The 21,755-nt window shown below is 46.9% G+C and overlaps 2 protein-coding genes across 2 annotated transcripts in view; one reads left to right on the top strand and one right to left on the bottom strand.

The window, feature by feature from the left end:
• Positions 1-21,755, bottom strand: part of LOC128844307 (adenine nucleotide translocase lysine N-methyltransferase-like) — a 59,039-nt gene that overhangs the window by 28,901 nt on the left and 8,383 nt on the right. The window lies entirely within an intron of this gene.
• CCDC78 (coiled-coil domain containing 78) overlaps positions 1-21,755 on the top strand; it is an 87,182-nt gene that overhangs the window by 61,425 nt on the left and 4,002 nt on the right. Inside the window, exons 17-19 of the mRNA XM_054041918.1 lie at positions 1,708-1,882; positions 2,795-2,838; positions 13,419-13,485. Of these exons, the coding sequence (XP_053897893.1) occupies positions 1,708-1,882; positions 2,795-2,838; positions 13,419-13,485 (286 nt within the window). The remainder of the gene's footprint in view (positions 1-1,707; positions 1,883-2,794; positions 2,839-13,418; positions 13,486-21,755) is intronic.

The raw sequence follows: 21,755 nt of genomic DNA, 5'->3' as shown, positions 1-21,755 counted from the left end.
CTCCACCTTTTCTGTCCTGCGTGTCCTTCCTGAACAGTTTATATCCATCCATGACAGTACTCCAATCATGTGAGTTATCCCACCAAGTCTCTGTTATTCCAATGACATCATAGTTCCTTGACTGTGCCAGGACTTCCAGTTCTCCCTGCTTGTTTCCCAGGCTTCTTGCATTTGTGTATAGGCACTTTAGATAACTCACTGATTGTCCCGCTTTCTCAGTCTGAGACAGGAGTCCTCCCCTCTTGCACTCTCCTGCTCGTGCTTCCTCCCGGTATCCCATTTGTCCACTTACCTCAGGGCTTGTGTCTCCTTCCCCTGGTGAACCTAGTTTAAAGCCCTCCTCACTAGGTTAGCCAGCCTGCTTGCGAAGATGTTCTTCCCTCTCTTCATTAGGTGGAGCCCGTCTCTGCCTAGCATTCCTCCTTCTTGGAACACCATCCCATGGTCGAAGAATCCAAAGTCTTCTCTCTGACACCTTCTCTCTGCATAGCCATTCGTTGACTTCCACAATTCAACGGTCTCTACCCAGGCCTTTTCCCTGCACAGGGAGGATGGACGAGAACACCACTTGCGCCTCAAACACCTTTATCCTTCTTCCCAGAGCCACGTAGTCTGCAGTGATTCGCTCAAGCCAATTCTTGGCAGTATCATTGGTGCCCACGTGGAGAAGCAGGAAGGGGTAGCAATCCGAGGGCTTGATGAGTCTCGGCAGTCTCTCCATCACATCGGGAATCCTAGCTCCTGGCAAGCAGCAGACCTCTCGGTTTTCTCAGTCGGGGCAGCAGATAGATGACTCAGTCCCCCGGAGGAAGGAGTGCCCGACCACCACCACCCTCCTCCTTCTCTTGGGAGCGGTGGTTGTGGAACCCCCATCCCTAGGACAGTGCATCTCATGCCTTCCAATCGGTGGAGTCTCCTTCTGCTCCCTTCCCTCAGATGTATCATCTAGTCCACTCTCCGCATTAGTACCTGTGGAGAGAACATGAAAACGGTTGCTCACCTGTATCTCCATTGCTGGTACATGGACGCTCCTCTTTCTTCTTCTAGAGGTCACATGCTGCCAATTTTCTTCACCGTCCCTCAGTCCCCTCTGCGCAACCTGCTCCGATTCTTCAGAACATTGTGCCTGTAGAAGCATATCCTGACGTCTGTCAAGGAAATCTTCATTTTCTCTTATGCAACGCAGGGTTGATACTTGTTTCTCCAGACCTCAAACCTTCTCTTCCAATATGGAGACCAGCTTGCACTTTGTACAGACAAAGTCATTTCTGTCCTGTGGAAGAAAGACAAACATGGCACAACCTGTGCAGGTACTTTAATTCTTCTTAACCAGGGGTAACTCATGCTACATAATCCTTCCATGCAACACGTGCTCCATACTTGATGCTGTGTCCTCCTCATTTCATACAGCCCTTCCCTGAAACACAACCATGTACCATTGTCTTTCCCAGGTGATGGGACTGTAGGTAATGGTTGAGGTGCACTGGCTATGGTGGAACTCTGAGTTCCTTTATCCTCTCTGTTAGCAGAAACATGCCAAAGAATAGTGTGAATGCTTCTGGCTGGTCCTATTCATCTCAGTGTGTGGCTTGGCCTTTCATTGGTATCAGATATGCAGAAACCAGTGGACAGTAATTTACCAAGCTGATGCTGCCTCCATCATTGTTATTACTTGTTGTTTGACTAACCCTGCTGGCTTCTTTTAAGGATGCAGCGTGAGCAGATCCAGTCTCAGGGCAGCAGCGAGATGGACCCAGGCCCTCCTGAGTTCCATTTCACCATCACAGATTCTGAGCTACTGACAAGCACAACCCAGGAGCTAAACCAGCTGCGAGAGGACAAAGCAAAACTAGAGACACAGCTGCATGAACTGCAGGAGACGGTAACCACATGCTTCACTGGATTACTGTTGTGCAGGGAGTGCACTTGTCAGGTGGAGGGAGAGGTTCAGTTTGATCTCATTTTCCCCTCTTGATCCTCTAGTGCAGTGGTTCTCAACCTATTTACCATTATGGGCCACATCCAATACTACATGTATGACCCTGAGGATTTTACATGGGCTGCAGCTGTGTGCTGATTGGGCCACAGGTTGAGAACCACTGCTCTAGTGTTCGTTGTAACCCAGGCTGCCCTTCTGGGGGGCAGCACCAGGGATGGCCCATGCTCTCCATCCCTTTGTGCCTCTCCTTGTGACAACTGTGAAGAGGTGGGACACCTGACAACAGCTGTCATGTCTAGTATAGTAGCACCTGCTGGACCTCTGCAGTGTGTAGGTTTGCACACTGCAGAGGTTGCAGGGATGACAAAGAGATCTGTGGGGGAAGGTTGTTCTTCAGTCTGGGGATCATGGAGGAAGCCAAGGAGTGAATAGTCCATAACTACCTTAAGGATACTATAGTTGCAGCCTCACTTTTTGAAGAAAAGCCAGGGAGGCAAGAGAGGGCCGAGCAAAGATTTCACTACCCTTGGAAGCTTTACTGTCTTGGCAAAATAAAATATACAAGGAGTTGAATGGCAGACAATACCTGGAAAGGTTCCAATTTTATCCATTTCCTCCCCTTAATTTTGCCCAAGAGCAGTTATGTTCCTAAGGTCTTAGCTCAAATGAGCTACCTTTTACTTCCCAGTAGAGAGAGAGAGAGCCACAAGCCTTGAGAACATCTTGCAGAGCACTTCCTTATTAGTGTCAGTGGTGGCCATTTACCATACTGAGATGTCCAATGCTGGCCCTGCAAAGAAACAGGGATTCCATTGGGTTAATGTCACAAAGATGATGTTCTTCCTTTGCCTACAGAAAAGACTGAGTGAAAGCTCTGCGCTAGGACCATCTCTTCACCAGTAAGTAGCTTCCATTTATGTAATTGATATTGTAATCTCTGTGTCAAAGGTGGCTGCCTCCTTCATCCCTCTGCATTACACTACGGATCCAGGACTTGCTTCAGCTGTTTGGGGATAAGGTACTAAATAGGGACAGGAGAGGCCATGCTGACTGAAATAATTTAATATCTACAAAAACGTATGTGAGTGGAAATGTCAGTTCTTCTTCGAGTGGTGTCCCTGTGGGTGCTCCACTCTAGGTGTCGGTGCGTCCCTGCGCCGGAGATCAGAGATTTCTCGCAGCAGTACTCAGTCGGGGGGAGGGCATGCACAGGAGTCCTCTCATGCAGCCGTTGGCACCTCCTGTAGCACGTACTCCCCTGACCGTCCACTCAGTTCCTTCTCAACCGTCCTCGGTTGCAGACGGAACTCCGTGGCAGTGCTCTCTTTGATACTTTCTGGGGGGAAAAATAAACAAAGTTACAAGTTAAATAGGAACTTCTTATTAGTCTATACTTAGTTACATTGTTTAGTTAGTCTTAGTCTACATAGTTTTGTTAGTTCCTCTTAGAGGTTTTTCTTCAAAAACAAAAACAAACCAAAAAAAAAAAAAGAGAGACGAAAGAAGACTCTTTCTCTGCTTAACTCCCAGTTTGGGAACAGTTTCTACAATTTACCACTACAATTAACTCCTATTCTTATCTCTTGAGAGCGGGGAGAGGTTTAACTGCAGTCATGCCGGGCTCAACAGGATTTAAAAAGGGTGACTCCTGCTGTGAACCGATGCCGGTCTCTGGCCACATATCCTGCATTCGCTGTCTGGGAGAAACTCATCTCTCCCAGAAATGCATACATTGCACCAACTTAACAGCAAGGGCAAGACGTGAGAGGGATCTCTGCTTGAAAATGCTTCTGCTGGAGAAATCCCTCCAACCTCCGCAAGAGACGTCCTCCGGGGCGTCTCATAAACTGAGATCTCTGAGCTCTGATAAGGCTCCGACTTCCAAAACTGTCAGGAAGCGAGCCTCGACCTCTCCGGCAAGGGTCTCTCAGAAAAAGAGAGCTTCTCCAGTGAGGTCTTTACCCTCAGTGCTCCACTCATCCAGAGTGAGCACTTACGAGGCACTGGGCTCCTCCGGCACCATCCCTCAGAGGACCCCTGCCGAGCCCCAACACGTGGCACCGGAGCTGACATGTCAAGTCTCCTCCATGGCACCGACTACCCTGGTGCAGAGGAGGACCTCCCCAAGCATAAACATCCTCAACTCAACATCAACGAGGGTCAGTTAATAGCCCGCACAGCGCTGCAAGCCTCAATGGATGTAGCAGACACAGCTGCCCGAACAACCACAACAGCTGTAGTTATGAGAAGAACATCATGGTTGCAGGCTTCAGGAATTCCAAAAGAACTACAGCTAAAAGTGGAGGACTTCCTCTTCGATAGGGATAAACTATTCTCATCTCAAACAGACATCGTCCTCCATACCATGAAGGCCTCCCAAGCAATGCTGCATACACTAGGCATACACCAACCGCCTAACAAATGCCCTTGTTTTACACCATACCAGAGATCATGAGACACCTTGTTTAACCGTCAACAACCACAATACTTCACTCAGAACAGACCCAAACAACGGGCTCAGAGACAACGAGCTCTACAGAACTAGGCCTCGTCCGTCTGTCCATCTACATCTAAGCCACAATTTTGAAGTCTTGGTCAAGGGTATGCACGACTTCCCCATGCCTCTAGCGCCAACAGATACCCCATCCCACAATTTTGGTCACTGCGTATGCCCATTTTACCATGCCTGGGCTGCAATAACCACAGATCAATGGGTTTTGGAGCTCATACAATCTGGCTACACCATTCCTTTCACAGCCATCCTCCCAACCCTCTCCCCTTCCCCATCCCTCTTCAGGGACCCCTCTCACGAGCACCTTCTGCAACAGGAAGTAGACCACCTCCTACTGCTGGGTGCTGTAGAACCAGTACCACATCAATACCAAGGGAAGGGTTTTTATTCCAAATATTTCCTGACAGAGAAGAAAGGAGGGGGATGGAGACCAATCTTAGATCGCCGAAAACTCAACAGGTTCGTATGCAAACACAGGTTCAAAATGGTCACTCTGGCCACAATAATCCCAGCGCTAGACGGGGGGGACTGGTTTGCAGCCCTCGACCTCCAAGATGCATACTTCCATATTACAATACATCCTGCCCACAGACAGTTCCTGCGGTTCACAGTGGGAGCCAACCACTACCAATACAGGGTCCTTCCCTTCGGACTGTCCACTGCTCCCCACGTATTCTCAAAAACGCTCGCAGTAGTATCAGCACATTTACAACGCAAAGAAGTCATAATCTTCCCTTATTTGGACGATTGCCTTCTCAAGGGTGCCAATCGACAAATGGCAGGCATGCTGAAGACCACAATAGACCTATTTCACCAGCTAGGTCTACAGATAAACAAAAAGAAATCCACCCTGGAACCAACCCAGCAATTGGAGTTTATCGGAGCCGACCTAGACTCCATACAAGCCAAGGCAATATTGCCAAATCACAGATTCACTACATTGACCAATCTTATTTCCACAGTGACCATCAGCCCACAAACTTCAGTGAGGACATGCCTTCAGATTCTGGGACATATGGCAGCTACGATTTTCATAGTAAAGTATGCCAAATTCCACATGTGCTGTCTGCAGCACTGGTTGAGCACGAGCTATGCACCCAGCAAACACTTCCTTAACAGACATGTGACGCTACCACCAAGGGTTATCCTCTCCCTACAATGGTGGACACAGCCAGGGAATGTATGCTCCGGGATTCCCTTTCAACAAGACCCCCCCATCAGTGACTATTACAACAGATGCCTCCCTGATAGGTTGGGGCACCCACTTGGGTCACCACAATGTACAATGCAAGTGGTCTGCGACGAAAACCTGACTACATATCAATCTCCTGGAACTACAGGCAGTACACAATGCATGCCGACACTTCCTCCCACTCATACAAGAAACCTCAATCTCTATTCTCACCGACAATGTGGTGTGCATGTTTTACATTAATCGCCAAGGAGGAGCCAGGTCTCACTCGCTATGCGTAGAAGCCATGAATTTATGGAACTTCTGCATTCACAGCATCATACCTACCAGGGTGCCAAAACACTACAGCCGACAACCTCAGCAGGCACTTCTCACAAGAACACGAGTGGGAAATCCACAACAGTGTTCTCGGCACAATATTCCAAAAATGGGGTCACCCAGTAATCGACCTTTTTGTCTCTGCAACAAATCACAAATGTCCACTATTTTGCTCCAGGGCAGGCCTGGCACCGGGATCGTTAGTGGATGCCTTCCTCATCCTGTGAAACGCGTCACTCATGTACGCCTTCCCGCTGATCCCACACGTCAGCTGCAAGATACGACTCGACAGAGCATACATCATTCTCATTGTCCCCACATGACCCAGACAGACTTGGTTTCCATACCTCTCACGTCTAGCAGTCTGTGCCCCACAACCGCTGCCTTTCCGGACGGACCTCCTGTCCCAGAACAAGGGCCTGACTCTCCATCCAGAGAGATATCCTAGCAGATATACAGAGCATGTACCCAGAAGTACGCCAACCTGCACCACCATGGGATCTCAATCTTGTGCTCAAATGTCTCACAAGACCACCCTTTGAACTTCTAGCAACCTGCTCACTCCTACATATGTCAATGAAGGTCACATTCCTAGTGGCAATCACGTCTGCAAGATGTGTCAGCAAAATAGGAGCATTGATGGCTGAACCACTGTACACTGTATTTACCAAAGACAAAATCATGTTATGTCCTCACCCAAAATTCTTGCCCAAAGTGGCTACAAATTTTCATATTAACCAAATCATATACTTACCTGCCTTCTATCCCAAGCCACATAACTCTAGAGAGGCAACGTTGCACATGCTAGATGTCAGATGGGCTGTAGCCTTCTACTTGGACAGAACTAAACCATTTTGCAAGTCACCAAGACTATTCGTCTCTACAGCACAGCACTCCAAGGGCTCTACAATATTGACCCAGAGACTCTCCAAATGGGGGTCTACCTGTATTCAAACTTGCTGCCACCTGCATCACTAAGAACCCCCTGTGGGCATCAGATCCCACTCAACGCGAGCCATAGCGACATCAATTGCATTATTGAACAATGTCCCCTTAATAGATATTTGTACAGCTGCAATCTGGACATCGGAGGACACTTTTGCAAAGCATTACACTATCACCGAAGGCCTTGTCTCAGACTCTATTGTTGGCCTCACAGTGCTCTCATCACACACTTATACATAACTCTGAACCCCTACCACCCATGGTGGGGTACTGCTCTACAAGCACCTAGAGTGGAGCACTCACAGGGACACCACTCGAAGAAGTTATTCACCTTGTGCAATAACGATGGTTCTTCGAGATGTGTGTCCCTGTTGGTGCTCCACTACCCACCCTCCTCCCCTCTACTTCGGAGTTCACACAGCCAAACTCTGTGGTGGAGAAGGAACAGAGGGGACAGTCAGAGGAGAACGTGCTACAGGAGGTGCCAACGGCCGCATGAGACGACTCCTGTGCACACCCTTCCCCTGACTGAGTACTGCTGTGAGAAATCTCCAACGCTGGGCCGCACCGACACCTAGAGTGAAGCACCCACAGGGACACACATCTGGAAGAACCATCGGTACTGCACAAGGTGTGTAACTTCTTCTTTTGTCAGGTACGGCATGCTTGGTCTTGAAATGAGGTAGCCATTGAGGCCCTAATTTTAATCATAATTGTAGTTCCATTGATTGATTTAAATGGGACTACTTGTGTCCTTAAGGAATCAGGGCAGTCATGTTTCTGCTTTCTCACAGTACATGAACACGCTTGCAAGGTTTGGGTGGAGTAGGGGCTGGTGCAGGTGTGCCACAATTGTATCTGGTACCTCCTAGATTTGGTTTCTTGTCACTTATTAAATAGTTTTTGAGTTATCTTTCTTTCCTTGCTACTGAGACTTTAATTACCTAGATCACAGAAAGAAAACAGATGTTAGGACAAAACTGTTAAGATTAGAAATATGCCTCCTGCAGGGTGCACTTTAGCTGCAGGAGACACACATGGCCTCATGTCCTTAGGGTCTACAGAGGACACTGTCCCCACTTCTCTCTAAGGGATCCATCTTTCCAGGAAGCAGTGATAGGTAGAGCCCTGTGCGTATACAAAGTTTGTATCCGCATCCAATCCACAAACATGGTCCGTGGATATAAAGTGGATAGCCGCAGATTTGCAGGACTCTAGTGATAGGAAGTAGTAGTGACTCAGGAACTAAGAAGAGATGCTGCAATCCAGAGCAGAGAAGTGTACAGGCTGAGATGGGCCTGCCATTGCCGCTGTCCTCAGTACTGCCACGATATGGGTATGTGTTTAAAGATACTTGCTATGCGGAACTTGAAGAATCAGTAGCAATTCTGATGATTGGCAGATGAGGGGAGAGGGAGAGTAACTTGGAGGGACTACAATTTTTCCACCATAAATAGCCTATTGTTTTTTGGTAACGTCACCCTGATAAACTTGTAAGCATAGAGGACTCTCTTCCCAACACAGAGGGCTAGAAATATTTTTTTTTCCCCAATGAAAGTTTAGATTACACGTAGTGGAGCTTGGACTAGATCCCTCCCTAAAGCTATTACATATAAGACCAACAAATTCAGGGCCTGTTTCTCTGTTGCCTTATTCCTTATGCAGTCATTGACACTAGGACAAAGTGGGCGTAAAACACTAGTCATCTGATTTGTTATCATTTCACATGCACTTGGCACTTCCTTTGAACAGGTCTACATAGTGGCACTAGGGCAGGGCAGTATCTCAGGCTCGGTCTCTAATGACTAACAGCTTTTATGCTCCAGCTTGGTCAAGGTGTCCCATGCACTATTGTCACTGCAGATTAGAGTATAACAGAAGCTAGGAGTTCTTAGATGAAGCTGCTTTGGAGTTCTGAGTGGACAGAAGAGAGAATAATTTTCAGAACAAATTCCCACCTCTTCAACATCTCATTCTTGTAAAAACCCTAACATAGCAGAACACTACACTACACACCCAATTCTCTCCTTGGGAAGAGGATGAGAGAACAGACATGTGATAAACATTAGTTAAAATTTCTTAATGTGCCACTGGAAAGTGCTCAGATCCCCCGGTGATGAGGGTGGGATACGAACCTTTATCAACCAGAATATTTGTCCAATTAATCTGACACTTTCCTGAACACTTTTCTGTGAATGACTTCACGTGAGAAATGGTAGGTGGAAGTCATCCCTTCCTGGCCCCCTACCTCCCCCACCCCCAGGAAATTGGGTTGTGTGAATGAGAGAATTCAGTTTATAATATAAACTGTTTTAAAGCCTTACCCATGGAGTCTCTAGTGTGACATATTTCAAACAGAAATTCAGTTTTAAAGAGACCCAAATATGTAACCCTTCTGAATCAGTCAGACCCTAAGCTACATGGTTACCAAGTGTCTCTAGAAATGAGCGCTAGCTCTATGCCAAAAGCAACAGAGGGTCCTGTGGCACCTTTAAGACTAACAGAAGTATTGGAGCATAAGCTTTCGTGGGTGAATGCCCACTTCATCAGATGCAAGTAATGGAAATTTCCAGAGGCAGGTATAAATCAGTATGGAGATAACGAGGTTAGTTCAATCAGGGAGGGTGAGGTGCTCTGCTAGCAGTTGGTGTGAACACCAAGGGAGGAGAAACTGCTTCTGTAGTTGGATAGCCATTCACAGTCTTTGTTTAATCCTGATCTGATGGTGTCAAATTTGCAAATGAACTGGAGCTCAGCAGTTTCTCTTTGGAGTCCGGTCCTGAAGTTTTTTTGCTGTAAGATGGCTACCTCTACATCTGCTATTGTGTGGCCAGGGAGGTTGAAGTGTTCTCCTACAGGTTTTTGTATATTGCCATTCCTGATATCTGACTTGTGTCCATTTATCCTCTTGCGTAGTGACTGTCCAGTTTGGCCAATGTACATAGCAGAGGGGCATTGCTGGCATATATAACATTGGTGGACGTGCAGGTGAATGAGCCGGTGATGTTGTAGCTGATCTGGTTAGGTCCTGTGATGGTGTTGCTGGTGTAGATATGTGGGCAGAGTTGGCATCGAGGTTTGTTGCATGGGTTGGTTCCTGAGTTAGAGTTGTTATGGTGCGCTGCGTGGTTGCTGGTAAGAATATGCTTAAGGTTGGCGGGTTGTCTGTGGGCGAGGACTGGCCTGCCTCCCAAGGTCTGTGAAAGTGAGGGATCATTGTCCAGGATGGGTTGTAGATCACTGATGATGTGTTGGAGAGGTTTAAGCTGAGGACTGTAGATGATGGCCAGTGGAGTTCTGTTGGTTTCTTTTTTGGGCCTGTCTTGTAGCAAGAGGCTTCTGGGTACACGTCTGGCTCTGTTGATTTTGTTTCTTTATTTCCTTGTGGGTATCGTAGTTTTGAGAATGCTTGGTGAAGATCTTGTAGGTGTTGGCCTCTGTCTGAGGGGTTGGAGCAGATCCGGTTGTACCTCAGCGCTTGGCTGTAGATGATGGATCGTGTGGTGTGTCCGGGGTGGAAACTGGAGGCATGAAGGTAGGCGTAGCGGTTGGTGGGTTTTTGGTATAGGGTGGTGTTAATGTGGCCATCGCTTATTTGTACTGTGGTGTCTAGGAAGTGGACCTCCCATGTAGATTGGTCCAGGCTGAGGTTGATGGTGGGGTGGAAGCTGTTGGAATCATGGTGGAATTCTTCCAGGGTCTCCTTCCCATGGGTCCAGATGATGAAGATGTCATTAATGTAGTGTAGGTAGAGAAGGGGCTTGAGTGGACAAGAGCTGAGGAAGCGTTGTTCCAGGTCAGCCATAAAAATGTTGGCATATTGTGGGGCCATGCGGGTGCCCATGGCGGTGCAACTGGTCTGGAGGTATATATTGTCACCAAATTTGAAATAATTGTGCGTGAGGATAAAGTCACAGAGCTCAGCAACAAGTTGTGCTGTGTCATCATCAGGGATACTGTTCCTGACAGCTTGTATTCCATCTGTGTGTGGGATGTTTGTGTAGAGAGCCTTTACATCCATGGTGGCTAGGATGGTGTTTTCTGGGAGGTCACCAATGCATTGTAGTTTTCTCAGGAAATTGGTGGTGTCATGGAGATAGCTGGGAGTGCTGGTGGCGTAGGGTCTGAGTAGGGAGTCCACATATCCAGACAGTCCTTCAGTGACAGTGCCAATGCTCGAGATGATGGGGCGTCCAGGATTTCCAGGTTTGTGGATCTTGGGTAGTAGATAGAATAACCCCGGTCGGGGCGCTAAGAGTATGTTGATTTGTTCCTGTGTTAGTGTATGGAGTGTCCTGAGTAGATGGTGCAGTTTCTTAGTGTATTCCTCAGTGGGATCTGAGGAAAGTGGCCTGTAGAATTTGGTATTGGAGAGTTGTCTGGCAGCCTCCTTCTAGTAGTCAGACCTGTTCATGATGACAACAGCACCTCCTTTATCAGCCTCTTTGACGATAATGTCAGGGTGGTTTCTGAGGCTGTGGATGGCATTGCGTTCTGCACGACTTAAGTATGAGGCAAGCAATGTTGTTTTTCCACAATTTCTGCCTGTGCACATCGGCGGAAGCATTCTATGTATAGGTCCAGACTGTCATTTCGACCCTCAGGAGGAGTCCATGTGGAGCTCTATGCCAGATTCTGCCACTGTTTCCCATGCTGAGCAGTACTTTAATCCTTGAGTGCATCAATTCATTGCAATGGGACTACTTGAGGAATAAGGGACAAAAGTAGCAGAATCTGGTCCTTAGTGATGAATCTTTCTGTTAAGTTTATTTTAGAAGCTTGTGTTCTATCCACACTTGTAATGACGTTTATTTTCTGTATCTTGATGTTTACATCCTTGCCACGATCTCCTTCCTGTTACTAGCCTGACAATGCACATTGTGAGAGACAAAGGGGGTGAGGAAATATTTTTTTATTGGATGAACTTCTGTTGAGAAGTTACCTCACCGCCCCACCTTGTGTCTCATATCCTGAGACCAATACAGCTACAACATTGCAAATGCATGTAGTTAACAGAGTTGTTTCACTGAGAGTCATTGCTGTATTTCCCATTACTATTTAGACATATGTATTTTGCTGTTATTTTTGATCTCTTAACAATTTTACTTATATAAAATTACAGTCCCCTTCTTCCAGAAAGTCATCTATTTTTCCCAGTTAACACAGACACCAGAGGGAGCTCTTTCAGTCCCAATTAAGTCTTTAACTTATATATGGGCTACAGAGTTTGAACACAATGCATTCCTCAGTTCATACCATTCTTTCTATATAATCAAAATCCCCTGGCCATCAGATGTGACCTATATTTTGCTTATTCAGCCCAGGACAGAATAGGAAGAACTTTCCCATGGCTTGGCTGCCTTTCTTCAAAATTAGCTCATCTGTCACTGTTTTTTACACTCCACATTAGAATGAGTGGATTTGTACAGAAGCACAAAAAGAATTAAGTGTGAGCTATGCTATGGCTACACTGGCACTTCACAGTGAAAAAAACACCCCCCTGAGTGCAGCAAGTTACAGCACTGTAAAGCACCAGTGTAAACAGTGCCTCAGCGCTGGGAGCTGCTCTCCCAGTGCTGTAAGCTAATCCCCTCGGGGAGGTGGAGTACCTGCAGTGCTGGGAGAACTCTCTCCCAGCGCTGGCGCTGTGACCACACTCGCACTTCAAAGCGCTGCTGGGGGAGTGCTCCTGCGGAAGCGCTTTGGAGTTTCGAGTGTAGCCGTGCCCTAGTGTTTGGCATTTGTTGTAGTGGTGTAGCCAGGGTTGCAGCCGAGGAGGAGCAGCAGAGAAAAAAGGCGCCGGTCCTTTGGTGGCATTTCGGCAGCCCTGCGCATGCACCGAAATGCTGCCGAAAGACGGAGCGGCGCATGCGCAGGGCCACCCCACTTCCCCATCCGGAGCACTGTCCGGGGCACCGAGACCCCCGGCCACGCTCTCAGGGCCGGAGTCCCGGCCAGAGCGCTGGGAGTCCGTGGCCCCGTTCTGCCGGCTGGCCGGAGCGCCGGGAGGCGGGAGCCAGCAGGCCAGCCTGCGGCCCCATTCTGCCGGCCGGCCGGAGTGCCGGGAGCCAGCCCATGGCCCCATTCCGCAGGTGCCACTTTTGGGGAGTGTGGTCAAGGGAAGCGGCCACTTCCCCTGAACCCCACTAGCTACGCTATTGATTTGTTGTGCCTCTCACCTCTTTCCCCACAAAGTTCAGCCCTACTGAGTCAGGTTAATGATTATTTCTGCACCTTCTCATGTCTGTTTGATGTAAATAAGGGCAAATCCAGCCACCCCAGCAGAGATCCAGGTTGTAGGACGTGTGACTCTCATTGCCCAGGTAGGTGAAGGAACAGAGATGTGCTCTGCAGCCATACAGGGAATAATTCTGGAAGATGATCTGAAATTTATGCTTTCTGGGGTGCTGAAAAGGCAGTAGCATGTCTGGTGGCCATGCTGAGCCCCATGGTTTAGGGATGGTCTGGCTTTGTATATATGATTGTAATTAACATCTGCTGCTCTATTCTAGCAAGCTGGATGAGGAGGGCTGGGCAGAGATCAGGAAGCAGCTCCGGGATTTCACACATACCACGCAGGTAAAATGCTTTCTGTTCTGAGGCAGACTGAAAAGAGGGCTAAGCATAGCCAAAGCACTTCTGCAATTGTAATGGTCACTGCCACTGTCAGGGTTCCCTCCCCACTCTGAATCTGGGGTACAGATGTGGGGACCCACATGAAAGACCCCCTACGCTTATATTCCACCAACTTAGGTTAAAAACTTTTCCAAGGCACAAATCCTTCCTTGTCCTTGGATGGGTACTGCTGCCACCACCAAGTGAGTTAGACAAAGATTTAGGAAAAGGAGTTCCTGTTTCTGCAAAATATCCTCCCAACCCCCTTCACCCCTTTTCCTGGGGAGGCTTGAGAATAATATACCAACCGAATAGGTTTACAAGGTGAGCACAGACCAGACCCTTGGGTTTTTAGGACCCTAAAAACCCATCAGATTCTTAAAAAAACAGAACTTTATTATAAAGAAAAAAGTAAAAGAAGCATCTCTGTAAAATCAGGATGGAAAGTAATTTTACAGGGTAATAAGATTCAAAACACAGAGGATTCCCCTCTAGGCGAAACTTTAAAGTTACAAAAAAAACCCAGGAATAAACCTTCCTCTTAGCATAGGGACAATTCACAAGCTAAACCAAAAGATAATCTAACGTAATCTTAGATGCTTAGTTCAGGTATGGCTTTGGGAGATGTATTTTCCCTGCCCTGATTCCTCAGAGAGAACACAAAGGAACACAAAACAAAAACCTTCCCACACAGATTTGAAAGTCTCTTCTCCCCTCATTGGTCCTTTTGGTCAGGTGCCAACCCAGGTTATTTGAGCTTCTTAACCCTTTACAGGTAAAGGAGGGATTTTATGCTATCCTTAGCTGTATGTTTATGACATGTCCCCCAAATCATAGACAGTGCTGGACAGCCTGCTCCACACTGGCTGTGATTTTTTTTCCTGGAGCTCTAGGAGAAAACAGAGTTAATAAGACACATGCATCTTTAGATATACTACTGATTATATAAAAACGAACAACATTTTTCACATTTTAAGGATGATTTTAACCAGTTCATTTTGGGAAACTTTCACGGGAGAGTGTATCAGCCACTTTGTTAGAAGCTCCTGAAATGTGTTGTATTTTAAAATTAAAATCTTGGAGAGCTAAACTTCACCGAAGAAGTCTTTTGTTATTGTTCTTGATGGTATGAAGACACTTCAGCGCAGCCTGGTCAGTTTGCAGTTGGAAACACCGTCCCCAAATGTATAGGCATAGCTTTTCCAGAGCGTACACAATGGCGTAACATTCCTTTTTCCTGATTGACCAGTGGCTTCTCCTTTCAGACAGTTTTTTGAGAGAAACACGACAGGATGTTTTGATTTGGTCCTTCCTTCATTAAAACTGCTCCCACACCACGCTCAGACGCATCTGTGGTTACAGTACAGACCCGTTTACATGCGAATCCGCTTAACGCGTGGTAGCACCATGCCTCCCAGTGCTATCTATTTAACACATGAGACTCGTTAACACGCGGTACAGGAACTTGCTATGTAGCGCTACAGATTTGCTCACTAACTCACTGACATAGAAATCGACAGGAAGTGCAGAGCGGAAATGTGTTGTACGTCTTTACTGCTGACGGGGGGAGGGTGGAAGGGGCAGCAATGTTAAAGCATTGCCTCAGAAGCGCTTTAAGGACGGTCCTTTGCTGCAACAGCACTTTAAGGATCCTCAAAGCGCTGCCGCGGCAAAGGACCGCCCTTAAAGCACTGCCGCTGTTACCCGGGGTTCTTTGAACCCAAAGATCTCAGTAACTTTTATTCTGTGCGAGGTGGTATTAAGAAATAAATCAAGGGAGACACAGCCGTCCAACTGATGGCTGGCTGGCACAAACAGGACAACATGAGTGCTTTTACTTAAAGCTAAACTTTACTTAGTCTCAAGCACTTACACACATCCGCAACAGGTTAGTGAAACACCCCCAACCCTCGATAATTACCGAAGCTGAGTGTGGCTTTCGAGTGGCACTGTGACAGGCTTCAGCTGGCCAGGCTTCCGTCTGCTGGTGGGAACCCGAAGATGCGTCCAGAGGGAGCGTCCCTGAAGAGCCCCTCCTGAGAAATCCAATTACCTCAAACTTTTCCCCCTTATTTATACATTAGTAATACAATGAGATATCCCTTAAAGAAAACTTGCTAAGCAAGTAGGGTTAAAAGGTCAGACACCTTATGATTGCCAATTAACCAGAGATATATATATATATTTTTTCAGAGTGTTCATGCCTTTGGGCCCTGACAAACGTTCCCGGGGGTACATATAAACAGACTTCTTGTTTTTCTACAATACATGCATCAGCAATTTTAACACTCTTAGCAGGAAGGGTGTGGGGTCAAGCTGTCCTGTCTGTGGCACCCAAAACCCCCGCCCCTCCTGTCTGGTTACACTGAGGCTGCTGTATGACCAATTTACGACCTGCCGACTTCGCTATTTTTGTTAGCAATAAGCAAGAATGGTTCAGTATGGCCTGTTAACTTGACTACTGTTAGTAATACACAATAGTGGTTTAGGCACTTTATTTGTTTGCCAAAATCTCCCCGAACACCGTGACAGCGCTTTAACGTTGCTGCCAGCAGGGACCCTACCAGAGGGCCGCCAATGGGGGAGGCAAAAAGGGCAGGGACATTAAAGCGATGGTCCTTTGCCGAGGCAGCGCTGTGCCGCCAACGGGGGCGAGGGGGGGAAGCGGCGCAGCAACGTTAAAGCGCTACCGTGGCAAAGGACTCTGCAGCGCTTTAAGGTACCTTCCCCTTTTGCCCCCCCCCCCCTTGGCCGATCACGAGCGGGGGGGGCAAAGGGAGCAGCTGCCCTGGGGCCGGCAATTTAAAACTGCTTGGGGCTCTGGACGCCGCCCTTTAAATCACCATGGGAACCCCGGGCGGCATGGACCAGGCAGCCTGGAAGGGCTGGCTGAGGGATGCTGACCCCTAGCCCCTCCCCTTCCACATGAGGCCCCGCCCCTTCCGGGGGCCAGAGCCGCCCCTGCCCCATACCAGTAAGGGTCTTGAGTTACTTTCACCCCGTGTAGTAATAATAATGTTTTTATTGGATTACACATTTGAATTTATATTCTTGTAAAGCGCCATTAACAGATAGGCCTGCAGTATTTGGGACGCTGTGAATATGTATGTAATCCTAGATAATTATGTGTGTGTGTATGTGTAGATATCTTAAGATATTTCAGCATGGCCCTCTTAACCCGTGGTCCATTAACACGCAGTCGTGATGGCTTGACTCATGACATCCGCGCGTAAACGGGTCTGTACTGTACTATGAAAGGTTTATTAATCTGGGGCCCTTAGCACAGAGTTAGACCTGAGTGTCACTTTAAGCTGGTTAAAGGCCTTTTGACACTTTTTAGTTCACTGAACTGCATTTGGCTGCTTTTTTTTGGTTAGGTCTGTCAGTGGGGCGGCGATTTGGCTGTAGTGCTGTACAAATCGCCTGCAATATCCGGCCAAGCCTAAGAAGGATTGGACCTTTTTTTTTTTTTTTTGACTTTGGGACAGGCCACTTTTGGATAGCATTAACTTTGGCCTGTAGGGGTTGATAGTTCCTTGGCCCACTTGGTGTTCAAGGTAAGTTACTTTGTTTAGGCCTATTTGACACTTCTTAGCCTTAACAGTTAGTCCTGCCTCTCTTAAGCACTTGAAGACTTTTTGTAGATGCTTTAGGTGTTCTGCCCATGAATCAGAAAAGATGGCCACATCGTCAAAGTAGGCGACTACAGATTCTCCCAATTCCACTAGGAGACTATCTACAAGTTTTTGGAAGGTGGCGGGTGCATTTTGCAGCCCAAAAGGGAGCACATTAAATTTATACAGCCCTACATGGGTGATGAAGGCTGACCTTTCCTTGGCGGATTCATCTAGTGGTACTTGCCAGTACCCCTTGGTTAAGTCTAAGGTAGAGATGAACTGGGCACCTTCCAGTTTCTTCAATAGCTTATCTGTGCATGGCATTGAATAGTTGTCTGGGCAAGTGTGACGTTATTGATATAATCTGGGACCATATAGATCATTGTTGCAACCAAGGTCCTGTAGTGGCACGCAAATCTTGTATAAAGGGGGTCAAATGGGGTGTCTAAGACAAGGTTATGGTTTGCTGGTTATGATTATGCTGTCTATAGGTGTGTATCAATTTTGTAGTTGAAGTTATGAATATTGGCTCTATACTGTCTGTATTTCAAACTTATGCTATGCTTCTGGGTGACATCCCAGACAAACTGGTGTTAGCTCTGCCTAGCCTGCTTGATGGCCCATTAAGGACCATCAGCTATACAATGGACCCATTGAGAGAAGGCAGATACGCCTTGTAACTCAGCAAAGTATGCAGGGACTGGCCCATGTGGCTCCAGACTCCATTTTGTTGTAATTTTCCACAGTAAGAACAAGGAGGTGTTCTTACACCTGGAAAAGACTATATAAGGCTGATGCCTCATCTCCATCTTGTCTTCAATCCTGCTTCATACCTCTGGAGGAACTTTGCTACAAGCTGAAGCTTTGGACAAAGGACTGAGGACCCATCCCAGCGGGGGATGTATTCCAGAGACTTGATTTGAACCTGCAGTTTATTCCATCGCTGCTGCAAGCCTGAACCAAGAACTTTGCCATTACTGTATGTAATTGATTCCATTTAACCAATCCTAACTCTCATCTCTATCTTTTTCCTTTTATGAATAAACCTTTAGATTTTAGATTCTAAAGGATTGGCAACAGCGTGATTTGTGGGTAAGATCTGATTTGTATATTGACCTGGGTCAGGGGCTTGGTCCTTTGGGATCAGGAGAACCCTTTTCTTTTACTGGGGTATTGGTTTTCATAACCATTTGTCCCCATAACGAGTGGCACTGGTGGTAATACTGGGAAACTGGAGTGTCTAAGGAGATTGATTGTGGGACTTGCGGTTAGCCAGTGGGGTGAGACCGAAGTCCTCTTAGTCTGGCTGGTTTGGTTTGCCTTAGAGGTGGAAAAAACCCCAGCCTTGGGCTGTAACTGCCCTATTTGAGCAATTTGTCCTGAGTTGGCACTCTCAGTTGGGTTCCGCCAGAACTGCATTGTCACAGCAAGTCACAGCATTTAGCTTACAGTAGTCCACGCAAAAGCGTATTTCCCCATCTGATTTGGGAACTAGAACCACTGGAGATGCCCGTGCACTGTTAGAGGGGTGGATTACACCCATTTGTAGCATGTCCTGGATCTTCCGTTCTATAGCAGTTTTGGCTTGAGAAAACACCCAGTAATGTTGGGCTCTAATTGGGTGAGCATTACTTGTGTCAATGTAGTGGTATGCCCGTTCGGTCCGTCCTGGAGTGGCTGAGAACATCGGCACAAAGCTAGTGCATAGCTCCTTTATCTGCTGTCGCTGCATAGATCCAAGGGCATGGAGAGGTTCACCTCTTCCACGCCACTGTCACCTTTTCCTTCATAGTAGACACTTTTAGGCCCTCAGCGTCATCTCTTCCCTGGGCTGTAAACTGACAAACCTTTAATTCTCTGGAATAAAAGGGCTTTAGAGAATTAATGGGGTACACTTTAGGCTTTAGGTTTGAGGTGGGGGATGCTATGAGACAGTTAACAGCTCCCAGGCGCTCTTGGACCGTAAATGGCCCTTCCAACGATGCTTCCATTTTATGGGCCTGGAGCGCCTTCGAGACCATGACCTGGTCCCCTACTTTGAAGGAACGCTCTCTGGCATGTTTATTATACCAGGCTTTTTTCTCTTCCTGAGCATCTTTTAGGTTTACTCTAGCAAGGGCTAAAGAGGTTCGGAGGGTGTTTTGTAGGTTGTTTACAAAGTCCAGAATGTTAGTTTCTGGAGAAGGCGTAAACCCCTCCCATTGCTGCTTCACCAACTGTAATGGCCCCTTAACCTCGTGGCCATACACAAGTTCAAATGGTGAAAACTCTAAACTGGGATGTGATACAGCCCTGTAGGCAAAGAGCAACCGCTGGTTGCCCACTCCCTCCCCACTCTAAACTCTGGGGTATAAATATGGGGACCCACATAAAAGACTCCCTAAGCTTATTTCACCAGCTTAGGTTAAAAACTTTTCCAAGGCACAAATCCTTCCTTGTCCTTGAATGGGTATTGCTGCCACCACCAAGTAAATTAAACAAAAATTCAGGAAAAGAACCACTTGAAGTTCCTGTTTCCCCAAAATCATAGAATCATAGAATATCAGGGTTGGAAGGGACCTCAGGAGGTCATCTAGTCCAACCCCCTGCTCAAAGCAGGACCAATCCCCAACTAAATCATCCCAGCCAGGGCTTTGTCAAGCTGGGCCTCAAAAACCTCCAAGGAAGGAGACTCCACCACCTCCCTAGGTAACGCATTCCAGTGCTTCACCACCCTCCTAGTGAAATAGTGTTTCCTAATATCCAACCTGGACCTCCCCCACTGCAACTTGAGACCATTGCTCCTTGTTCTGTCATCTGCCACCACTGATAACAGCTCCATCCTCTTTGGAACCCCCTTCAGGTAGTTGAAGGCTGCTATCAAATCCCCCCTCATTCTTCTCTTCTGGAGACTAAACAATCCCAGTTCCCTCAGCCTCTCCTCATAAGTCATGTGCTCCAGACCCCTAATCATTTTTGTTGCCCTCCGCTGGACTCTTTCCAATTTTTCCACATCCTTCTTGTAGTGTGGGGCCCAAAACTGGACACAGTATTCCAGATGAGGCCTCACCAATGTCGAATAAAGGGGAACGATCACGTTCCTCGATCTGCTGGCAATGCCCCTACTTACACAGCCCAAAATGTCGTTAGCCTTCTTGGCAACAAGAGCACACTGTTGACTCATATCCAGCTTCTTGTTCACTATGACCCCTAGGTCCTTTTTTGCAGAACTGCTACCTAGCCATTCGGTCCCTAGTCTGTAGCAGTGCATGGGATTCTTCCGTCCTAAGTGCAGAACTCTGCACTTGTCCTTGTTGAACCTCATCAGGTTTTTTTTGGCCCAATCCTCTAATTTGTCTAGGTCCCTCTGTATCCGATCCCTACCTTCTAGTGTATCTACCACACCTCCTAGTTTAGTGTCATCTGCAAACTTGCTGAGAGTGCAGTCCACACCATCCTCCAGATCATTAATAAAGATATTAAACAAAACCGGCTCCAGGACCAACCCTTGGGGCACTCCGCTTGAAACCGGCTGCCAACTAGACATGGAGCCATTGATCACTACCCGTTGAGCCCGATGATCTAGCCAGCTTTCTATTCACCTTACAGTCCATTCATCCAGCCCATACTTCTTTAACTTGGCGGCAAGAATACTGTGGGAGACCGTATCAAAAGCTTTGCTAAAGTCAAGGAATAACACATCCAGTGCTTTCCCCTCATCCACAGAGCCAGTTATCTCATCATAGAAGGCAATTAGGTTAGTCAGGCACGACTTCCCCTTGGTGAATCCATGTTGACTGTTCCTGATCACTTTCCTCTCCTCTAAGTGTTTCATAATTGATTCCTTGAGGACCTGCTCCATGATTTTTCCAGGGACTTAGGTGAGGCTGACTGGCCTGTAGTTCCCCAGATCCTCCTCCTTCCCTTTTTTAAAGATGGGCACTACATTAGCTTTTCTCCAGTCATCTGGGACCTCCCCCGATCGCCCCCAAGCCCTTCATCCCTTTTCCTGGAAAGGCTTAAAAATAATATACCAACCAAATAGGTTAACAAGGTAAGCACAAACCAAACCCTTGGATTTTTAGAACACTAAAAACCAATCAAATTCTTAAAAAAACAAAACTTTATTATTAAAAAAAAAAAGTTAAAAAAGCACCTCTGTAAAATCAAAATAAAAAGTAATTTTACAGGGAAATAAAATTCAAAACACAAAAAAATCCCCTCTAGGCAAAACTTTAAAGTTACAAAAAAACAAAAATAAACCTTCCTCTTAGCATAAAAACAATTCACAAGCTAAAACAAAAAATAATTTAAAGCGTTTCCTTCCTATTACTTACAATTTGTAATCTTAAATGCTTAGTTCAGGTATGGCTTAAAAAAATGTATTTTCCCTGCCCGAATTCCTCGCTAACCCCAAAAAACCACAAAGAAACACAAAACAAAAACCTTCCCCCACAATTTAAAAGTATCTTCTCCCCTCATTAGTCCTTTTGATCAGGTGCCAACCAGGTTATTTAAGCTTCTTAACCCTTTACAGGTAAAGGAGGAATTTTATGCTACCCTTAACTGTATGTTTATAACAGCCACCATTACCATTACATGTTCATTCCAAGGACAGATGCTTTTCTTGATCTAACA

Source organism: Malaclemys terrapin, chromosome 10 (assembly GCF_027887155.1).
Source record: "Malaclemys terrapin pileata isolate rMalTer1 chromosome 10, rMalTer1.hap1, whole genome shotgun sequence".
NCBI classification, from domain to species: Eukaryota; Metazoa; Chordata; order Testudines; family Emydidae; genus Malaclemys; species Malaclemys terrapin.
This window is presented reverse-complemented; position numbering and strand designations above follow the sequence as displayed.